The 10,371-nt window shown below is 42.9% G+C and overlaps 1 protein-coding gene across 8 annotated transcripts in view; it reads left to right on the forward strand.

Annotated features, from left to right (window-relative positions):
* Ppil3 (peptidylprolyl isomerase like 3) overlaps nt 1-9,546 on the forward strand; it is a 15,396-nt gene extending 5,850 nt beyond the window's left edge. For 2 of the 8 annotated variants that reach the window (XR_008721191.1, XR_008721188.1), the window contains 6 exons: nt 1,027-1,094; nt 4,606-4,724; nt 6,182-6,243; nt 6,824-6,927; nt 7,903-8,024; nt 8,668-8,738. Coding sequence is in view for 3 of the 8 variants with exons in the window: in XM_055616571.1 (XP_055472546.1) it covers nt 1,027-1,094; nt 4,606-4,724; nt 6,182-6,243; nt 6,824-6,894 (320 nt within the window). In the remaining 5 variants the exon portion in view is untranslated. Of the gene's footprint in view, nt 1-1,026; nt 1,095-4,605; nt 4,725-6,181; nt 6,244-6,823; nt 6,928-7,902; nt 8,025-8,667 lie in introns of all 8 variants that reach the window. The other 6 variants (XM_055616574.1, XM_055616573.1, XR_008721190.1 and 3 more) reach the window with 5 other exon arrangements.
* Nucleotides 9,547-10,371: the final 825 nt, after the last annotated feature.

A 10,371-nucleotide genomic window follows, 5' to 3' on the forward strand; every position in this document is an offset into this window, starting at 1 on the left:
ATATATATATATATATATATATATATATATATATATATATAGCATTACACAGGGACCTAATGCTTTGTATTGTGGTATTTCCCATCCTTAATTCTCTCTTTCAGGACTTCCCGGTGACTTACCAAATCTGATAGCTTCTCAGTTTGTCTGCAGCTGGTGTGATTTCTCTGTCTGTGTGGTCGTCATACCATGCATTGGAGCACCAAATGTTTTTATTAACAAAATCTCAATTGTTTGATTTTACCAATAAAGACATGGGAGCCAGATGCTGGGGTGAAAGCCTGCCAGCTCAGAGAGACAAAGAAAACATCCAGCTGACCTTCCTCCTCTGCTGATATCCCAAAAGAAGCATGTTCCTTCTCTATACCATCTCAAAAAACAAACAAACAAAACAAAAAACCCCAAACTGAATGTCCCTCCCTTCTACTTCCTGTTCTCTGCCCATCCTGACTTTCTCTCACTCTGTCTTTTTCCCATGTTCATCACTCTCCGTCAACTGGTTGCGTGCTCTGCCTCTTGACCTAGGGTTGACTTTATTTAATCCTGTTTACAGTATTCAAGCCGAAAGCTCTTAGATTAAAGGTGTGTGCTAAGGCTGAGCCAGAGTACAACTAGAAACAGGTTTTTCCAGTAAACAACACAATCTCTGGGTTCACAGTGTGATCAAATATCCAGCAGCAAAGGTCAACCAGGATAACTTAGGGGAACCCTAATACCTCCAACTCTTAATGAAAAAACAGAATGAGAATGCTGGAGATCTATCACTCACTAGCAGAACTAGTGTGGCATGCATAAAGTCCTTTGTTCAAACAAAGATCTCTCTCTCTGTCTCACACACACACACACACACACAAAGAGTTGTGCTAGGGCTGGAGACCAGCTCTGCGGTAGTGCGCTGGCCTAGCGTGTGCGCTGCCCTGGGCTGGATCCCCACCACCAGGTAAGTAAATGTATATTATGGTACACATCATGGAGTCCCATTGAAGTCTAATCTAGCATCTGTGATTTGCTTGTCTTGTTCTACAGGTACTGGAAGAGGAGGTAGCAGTATCTGGGGCAAGAAGTTTGAGGATGAATACAGTGAATACCTGAAGGTATAGCCCTGTGCTCCCGGTTACACTTGGAAACTATACATGATAGTAACACATTAATATCACTAGGAGCCAAGTGTGGTGGTGTACCCCTTTAATCCCACCATTTGGGAGGCAACAGCAGGTGGATTGAGGTCAGTCTGGTCTACATAGTGAGTTCCAGGCCAGCCAGGGCTACACAGTAAGACCCTATCTCAATAAACAAATCTTTCTAAAATTAATATACATTTTTGTACTGTTTGCACTCAGTCTGAGTGTCAATGTGTGGCAGGTCTAGCCTGGCATAGGTTCTGGAGTCTTGCTTCACTAGTGTTGTATATTAAGAGAGCTTGTCCTTGGGTCCAGCCTCAACTAGTTAGTTAGAAAGGGGCTTAATGTCTCACCATGAAGTATGAGTTAAATGACATAAATGACTGGCCTTTCATCTTTTGTTTCTGTAGTTTTGTTGCTTTTTGAAGGTCTGTGTAGCCTTGGCTGGCCTCAAACTCATGGTGGTCTGCCTGCTTCTGCCTCCCAAGTGCTGGGATTAAAAGTCGCCACCACCATGCCTGGCCCTGTCACTGGCCTTTTTTTTTTTTTTGTTTGGTTGTTTGGTTGTTGGTGGGTTGGTTTGGTTTAGTTTGGTTTGGGTTTTGTTTTTTGTTTTGTTTTTTTTTTTTTTTGAGACAGAGTTTCTTTGTGTAGCCTTGGCTATCCTGGACTCACTTTGTAGACCAGACTGGCTTTGAACTCACAGAGATCCACCTGCCTCTGCCTCCCAGAGTGCTGAGATGACAGTCTTGCAACATCCGAGCCTGCATTCTGCCTGCATGTGTGCCTGTGCACCCAGAATTGGGCACCAGATCTTACTACAGATGGTTATGAGCCACCATGTGGGACTTGAACTCACGACTTTTGAAAGGCTAGCCAGCATTCTTAACCTCTCAGCCCTCTCTCCAGCCCCTATTTTTACTGTGTTTAATTATGTGTAGGTGTGTGTTTTGGCATGTGAGTGTGTGCCCATGAGTGCAGGTGCTGGCAGAGACCAGAGCTGGAGATACTGCTGGTTGCCAGCTGTGCAGCATGAGTGCTGGGAGAGCAGCAAGTGTGTCCATTGAGCACGAGCCGTCTCCCCAGTCCAGTCTCCAGCTTTTATCATTTTCTATTATATGTTTAGATATTCCTGTATTATTTTTACTTAATTACTTGTATTAGCTTCCAGGGAGAAGTACTTATAAAGAATTAGTTACTAGGGGTTGTCAAGATGTCTCAGTAGCTAAGGGTACTGGCTGCTCTTCCAGAGGACCCAGGTTCACTTCCCAGCACCCACATGGTGGTCCACAAACACCTGTAACTCCAGTTCCAAAGGACCCAACTCTCTCTTTTGGCCTCTGCACACACCTGGTACACATTTATGTAGGCAAAACACTCATACACACAAAAGAAACTTAAAAATTAAAACTATGTTAGTAGTAGTAGTAGTTTTTCAAAATGGTTTCTCAAGCTGGAGAGATGGCTCAGAGGTTCAGAGCATTGGCTGTTCTTGGAAAGGTCCTGAGTTCAATTCCCAGCAACCACATGGTGGCTCACAACCATCTATAGTGAGAACTGGTTCCCTTTTCTGGCATGCAGGCACACAAGCAGGCAGAATGCTGTATAAATAATAGATAAATAAATCTAAGACCAAAACAAAAAAAACATGGTTTTCCTGTGTAGCCCTGGATATCCTGGAACTTGCTCTGTTGACCTGGCTGGCCTCAAACTCACTATGGGCCACAATGCCTGGCTAAGCAAATATTTTTTATTTTTTAAAAAAACCTAGTGGGCTGGAGAGACAGCTCAGAGGTTAAGAGCACTGTCTGCTCTTCCAAAGGTCTTGAGTTCAATTCCCAGCAACAACATGGTGGCTCACAACCCTCTAAGATGAAATGTGGTGCCCTCTTCTGGCAAGCAGGTGTACATGCAGGAAGAACACTATCCATAATAAAAAAAAATCTTTAAAACAACAGCAACAAAACTAGCACCAGCAGGTATGGTGGCATACACCTTTAATCCTAGCACTCAGGAGGTAGGGAAACAGATGGATTTCTATGAGTTCAAGGCCAGCCTGGTCTATAAGACAGCCAGGGCTTGATACACAGAGAAACCTTGTGGCAAAAGCAAAACAAACAAAAATGCTGAAGAAGATGAGATAAGAGGATTATTAATTTGAGACAAGTCTAAGCTATATCTTTTTCCTGACCTAGGACATAGCTTAGTTGATAGAGTGAATGGCTGGCAGGCAGAAAGCCTTGGGTTCAGTCCCAGAGCTACATAAACAAAGCATGGTGGTACACACCTGTAATGTCAGCACTAGAGAGGCAGAGGGTCAGAAATCTAAGGTCTGTCTCAGCTACATCATGAATTTGAGGCAAGCCTGGGCTACGTGAGATCCTGTCCAGAGTTGAGGATGAGTATTCAAGGTTCTCGTGCTATTTCAGCTCCCACATGCTAAGACTAGGCATGTGTCACCACTCCTGAGTCAGTCATCCTTCACACAGATAATAACTATTATGTAGATGCAGCTTCGCCCCTCGCCTTTCCAGCTAGTGTCACCTGACCGACAGCTGATGCCAGAGAGGTCAGCGATTAGTTATGTGCATGCTGTCGTTAACTAGCCACCTCTGTGGCCCAGCTCATACTTACCTTTTGTTTCAGTGAGATACTTTCAATTCTTATATGCCATGCCTTATAAACTAGTAGTATTGAAATATTAGAACTACTGGAGACCTTCCTCAGATCATCCAGTGCTGGGGTAATAAATTGATTCATCTGCCATGGAGAAAGTCTCACAGATACATTCCTTGAATTTTGTTTGTTTTTGAAGCAGTGTTTCTCTGTGTAGCCTTGGCTGTCCTGGACTCACTTTGCAGACCAAGCTGGCCTCAGACTCACAGAGATCCACCTGCCTCTGCTTCCCTGCGTGCTGGATCACAGGCATGCACCACCATGTCCAGCACGGATGCATTCTTTATGAGCATAAAGAAATCCTTGGGCAAGGGGATACACTTTTGATTTTGCCAGACTCCATCTCTGCCCAGTTTCAGTTTGCGATCTGCTTGACCCTTGTGAGCATCTTCATCTTGAGCAGACCCCTCAACTAGTCCAAGCTCCATTGTTTTACAGGTCAAGAAACTAGCCTAGAGTCCAGTATTCAAGAAGAGATTTGAGAATTTGGGTTTTGTTGCCTGATTGTTTTTTCATTCCAGCACACTTCCTTAATACAAATGTAAGGCATATTTCTGTTAGAAATAAAAGTGTTTGTAACTCTTCTCCAAAGTAATAATGAAATTGATTGGAGTATAATTATAGAACAAGTTATGTAGAAGCCTTTACAGGATAAAGATAACACAAAACCCACACATTTGGATTCATGCCAATAAAAAGAAGCTAGCTAAACAATTTCGTGGTCTCCTAAATGTTGGGAAGGCAGAAGTCTGCCTTTGGAATTTGCAGTTAACACAGTTAAATTAATGGCTTGGTTTGTCTTTTTCAGCACAACGTTAGAGGTGTTGTATCTATGGCTAATAATGGCCCAAATACCAATGGATCTCAGTTCTTCATCACCTATGGCAAGCAGCCACATCTGGACATGAAGTACACAGTATTTGGAAAGTGAGTGTTCTGGTCGCCTCTTTCTTTGGCACATAAGTGTACCATGGCTGTGCTCACAGCAGAGCTAAAGACCAGTTGGACAAACAAGTAGCTGCACTTTACACCAGTCATCAACTCTCTGACCCCGAGGAAGATATACACTATCTGGCCTTCTTTCTTTCTTCTCTCGTTTAGTTTCTTAGACAGGGTTTCTCTGTATAGCCTTAGCTGTCCTGGAACTTGCTCTATAGACCAGCTGACTTTGACCTCTGAGATCTGCCTGCCTCTGGCCTTTAGTGCTGGTATTAAAGGTATGTGCCTCCATCACCCAGCAAGCCTAATTTTCTTTATTTTGCTTAAAAGGAACCAAAAAAGTGCTTAGGCATGTTATGCAAATTAACAGTGATAGATATGTTTTCATTAAGAACATTTAACAGCAGGCAACATGTCTGGAAATAGTGACTTAGAGGATGGACAAGCATGGTGACTCTTATTTGTCTCCAGAGTTCCAAGCACCTCTTGGTTTTTAGCCACCACTGGTTTTCATTTTCAAGCCCACCACATGGTCATCCAGGCCACACAGATTCAGTCAGAACATGTGTCATGCAAAGAGAGAACAAACAGGTTCTGCTGGCCTAAAACATTTTAAAACAACTTTCCATTGAGCTCTCAAGGTGGCTCAACAAGCTTAAAAAAAAGCATTTGCCATGTGTGAAAACTTGATAGCTTGATCCCCAAAGCCACATAAAGGGGGAAGGAGGGAACCCATTCCACAGTAGTCCTTTGGCTTCTATGTGCATGTCCTCACACATCACAACTGCACACAGTAAATAAACATCATTTGTTTGTTTTTTGACACAGGGTTTCTCTGTGTAGCCCTGGCTGTTCTGGAACTCACTCTGTAGACCAGGCTGGCCTCAAACTCAGAGATCCCCCCAGCCTTTGCTGGGATTAAAGATGTGTGACACCACATCTGGCTAATAAACATAATTCTTTTAAAGAGTTAAAAATAAAGAAACTTTCCCATAAGACCTAGAACTTGATGTGATTGCACCTCAGCTATAAGGGGGTGTAGGTAATCTTTTTCAGCTGGATAGATTGTGCCTTCAGTGAAGTGTGCCCAAGTAAAAATTAATCCTAGAGAGCTGTTTGGCAGTTTTTACTGAATTATGCAGTGTAAACATTCAACCTTAAAGTTGCTTTTGTAATTCAAAAGGAGGTAAAATTCATTCATTCAGGGTTTTGGGGGATTTAGCTCAGTGGTAGAGTGCTTGCTTAGGAAGCACAAGGCCCTGGGTTCAGTTCTCAACTCTGCGGGGGGAAAATTCATTCAATATGTACGTACCATGCTCAGTAATTAAAAAAAAAAAAAAAAAACAGAAACAAAAAAAAAAAAAAATGATTGGAGAGCACCAGAATTTATTTATTTATTTGGTTATAATATTTAGGACTTTTTTGGTTTGGTTTTGTTTTTCCAGACAGGGTTTCTCTGTATGTAGCCCTGGCTGCCTGGACTCACTGTTAGACCCTGAATTCACAGGTATCCGTCTTCCTCTGCCTCCCTGCAGGGATTAAAGGCATGGGCCACTGCCACCAGCCTCGGGTTTGGGTGGTTGGTTTGGGGGAAAGGGTTTCTCTGGTTAGCCCTGGCTGAATATTTAGGTTTTTCAAACAAGATTTTTTTTTAAAAAAAACTATGTAGCTCAGACATCCCTCAAACTCATGATCCTCCTGTTTCAGCCATCCCTGGTTGGTTGGTTGGTTGTTTTTTTGGGTTTTTTTGGGTTTTTTTGCCATTCGTATTCTAAGACAGTGGGTGTAAGTCATAATAGCTGTAAGTCATCGTGATTGGCTAGAGTTTTATCTAGTAGTTTAGACCCTAGGTTAGGAACTAGAGGTTCCCGCTATTTACTTGTGTTCCAAATACCTGTCTGACTTAGTATATATTAATGCAGCAACTGGAACACTAGACTGAGAGCATTTGGCTATCTTTGTGTCTGCATGCTGGCAATCTAAAAGTAAAGGTCAGCCTTGGGTTCGTAGATTACTTGGTTTTCAGACTTCTTTTTCGATTTTATTTGTGTGCTGCTTGAATTTATGTCTACCATGTGCATGTCTAGTGCCTGCAGAAGTCAGAAGAGGGTTTTGGGTCCCTTGGAACTGGAGCTGTGAGCTGTCATGTGGGTGCTAGGAACCTAACCCAGATCCTGTCTCTGCAAGAGCAGTAAGTGCTTTTAACCAGTCAACCTGTCTCCAGCCCCATAAACTACTTGAGGTTTTATTTGTACCACATTTTTCTGGAAAGAAGACATGTTAAGTGTTCTGTGGTTCCTAAGGACCTCATGTTCCAGGTTCCTGACCCTTCAAGTCTACTTGCCTTTTTTCCATTGGAGCTCAGAATTTCCCAAGTTCTCTGTTTTTTGTTTTTGTTTTTTTTTGTGCAGACTGGAAGATAACTATAGAACTTAATTGTAGTCCATTACCCCCCCCCAAAAAAAAAAGAAAACCAAAGGGTTTCTATGTATGGCCCTGGTTGTCCTAGAACTCACTCTGCCTCTCAAGGTGTGTCTTACCACCACGCTAGAACTTGATTGTCTTAATGTAGGAGTAAATTTAAAAGGTATGATTATTGTAGTTAACCTTTCTAGCATTCTTCCCTCTGTGCTTTTCTTATTTTTCCTGTTTTTGTTCTTAAGGCGTGGTCTCACTATATAGAGGAGGGTGACCTTGAACTCACAGATGGCTGCCTGCCTTTGCCTCCTCCCAAGTACTGGGTTTAAAGCGTCTGCCACTAAGCCTGGATGTTTCTATGTTCTTTCATATCTTAGTGGAAATGTAAATCTGTTGTGTTTTTTTTTTTTTAAAGTATATGCTTCATAGAGCTGTTAAGATGGCTCATAAGTTAAAAGTAAGTACTGGCTACTCTTTCAGAGGACCAATTGCAACCTCTATAACTCCAGTTCCTGAGAAACTAACACCCTCTTTTGGCTTCCAGGGACACTGCATGCATGCGGTTTGCAGGCATACATGCTGGCAAAATACTTATAGACATAAAATAAAAATCTAAGTACATATATAAGCCCTGATGCTTGCTTTGCATTGCATTGAGGCATAATATTTTTTTAAAAAGCATTTTTTTTTAGCAAAGCATTGGCTCAGATTCCCACCATTTATTTTGTTTTGTTTTTTTGACCCACAGTTTTAGAAGTTTCAGCCCATGATCATTTGCTGCAGTTCTTTGTCCTGTTCAGCACATAATGGAAGCATGTGGTAGACCAAAACTGTTCACTTCATGGCCAAGAAACAAAAGAGGGGGAAAAGGTTTGTGTGGCGCACACCTTTAATCCCAGCACTTGGGAGGCAGAGGCAGGCAGATGTCTGTGAATTTGAGGCCAGCCTGGTCTACAGACCAATTTCCAGGGCAGCCAGGGCTAAAGAGAGGAAAAAGAAAAGGGGGTGGGGGAGAGAAGGTCCCACAATCCCCTTTAAGAGCATATCCCTATGACCCAAAGACCTCCTCTCTCTCTCTCTCTCTCTCTCTCTCTCTCTCTCTCTCTCTCTGTGTGTGTGTGTGTGTGTGTGTATACATATGTGTGTGTACAGATGCAGAGACCCTATCTCTTAAAGCCTTTCAGACTTCCCAGTAATCCCACACTGGTTACCAAGCCTCTAGCTCGAGTTCCAAGCCATAGCAACAGGTATACATGTCTTTGAGGTCACCCAGTTGTCATAAGGAAGACCTGAGGAAGTGTGGGGCACTTCACTCTTTTGGTGACTTCCATGGGCGGGACCCTTATGCTCCACTTTGCCACTTGTGTCCAGAAGGCACAGCCTAAGCAGGCCACATGATGGGAAGAGAAGGTACCAGTGAAATGGAGCCCTCTCCTCTGAAGACTGTAATTGCTGTAGATACTGTATATTTCAAGCTGAGAAATCTTTACATGTTACATTGTTTCTCTTTCAGGGTTATAGATGGTCTGGAGACCTTAGATGAATTGGAGAAGTTACCAGTAAATGAGAAGACATACAGGCCTCTTAATGATGTGCACATTAAGGACATAACTATTCATGCCAACCCATTTGCTCAGTAGCTGTAATAGACCTGGACAGATACTTGGCAAATGCTTCACTGGACCACGCCCACCATGGTTTGTCCAGTTCTGTGTATGTCAGAGACTGGTCCTTCTGGTGTGTGCAGTAACGACGCGACATCCATCTGGGAGCCCCACAGCTTTCACCCGGCCGAGTGGCCATTTTTAAATGCTGACCCTCAGATGTAGGCATTTTTGAGCAGCCAAATTACATACTATGACGATGCTAGTCTGTAACTAGACTATTTTCTCTCTGGGGAGGTTGGGTGTTTTATTTTGTTTTGGGTGAGGGTGGTTCTGAAATAGTGTTGGTAGGTTACCTGGAATGGCTTCCTCTTTTCCTTTGTCTCCTAGTGCTATGACTGCAGGTGGGAGCCATCACATGTAGTTAGCAGTTTTTAAAAATAGTGTCAAGACATGTTTGGCTCTTAGGAGCTTATTCTGCTGGGTTGGTTTCACGTCTTTAATCCCAGCATTCTGAAAACAGTGAGTCCCCGGTCACCCTGGTTTAGATGGAGAATCCTAGTACAGCATAGCAAGACAGTCTAAAGGAAAAAGAAAGGCAGAAAAGGCCTATTCTAATGATTGGCCACCTACAGCCATGAAGAGAGCAGGGACAGGGAGGAACACTGTTGGTCTAATACAGGCACTGTGATCAAGATCCAGGTATGAATTCCTTTCTGCATACTCTTGAGTATTTAGCATTCTGATCTCTGTGTTAACTAGCAGTAAATATAACTAAGATGACTACAGTCCTGATCACTTGCTTCTTTCCCCTTTAAAAAGGAAGCTCTGGTGGTGTGTCAACTTTGCGTGAATGTAACAAAGAAATCAATGATCCAAAAAGGCTGAGTTCAGAAAACTTTGTAAACAAAGGTCAATAAGCTCATACAAAATATTAATAGCAGCCCTTTCCCAGAACTTTCTCAGGACTATTTAAACACGATTGTCTGGCATGTACTGTAGATTATATCTGGGAAAGCCTAAAAGCAGATCCGGATTCAGGGCACACTGGCCAGATTGGGGTCTATAGCTGTGTTCTGACATCCAACCAGAATAAATGTCTCAAAAATTGAATACTGGGCGATAGTGGCACATGCCTTTGATCCCAGCACTTGGGAGGCAGAGGCAATCTGATTGCTGTGAGCTTGGGGCCGGCCAGATCTACAGAGTGAGTACAGGACAACCAAGGCTACACAGAGAAACCCTGTCTGGAAAAAGACACCATAAAGTTAGTCTGTTCGTGTGCAGGCACTCACCCTGCCATCACTTTAGCAAACATGTCTTCCAGGTGCCTGGGTTACTTGGAATGATCAAGCTTTGTTAATGGAAGCTGCACAAACAACCCCAGGCAATTACAAGGATAGCCCCAGCATTCCATTGATGTTGGTGAAAAGGCCATTTTTTTGGACTAAAAGGGGACGAATGTAGAGGTGACCTTCGTTCACATTGTATTGTCTGTCCCAAGTGGGACTTACAGATTGTTTTAGGGGCATCTTAAGCCCAATAAATGTAAAACATGCTGGCCATCATACAATGTACATCTTACAGTTTCACTTAGTAACATAAACCTGCAT

The sequence above is a fragment of the Psammomys obesus genome, unplaced genomic scaffold, assembly GCF_907164565.1.
Source record: "Psammomys obesus unplaced genomic scaffold, mPsaObe1.curated_primary_1811, whole genome shotgun sequence".
Classification (NCBI taxonomy): domain Eukaryota; kingdom Metazoa; phylum Chordata; class Mammalia; order Rodentia; family Muridae; genus Psammomys; species Psammomys obesus.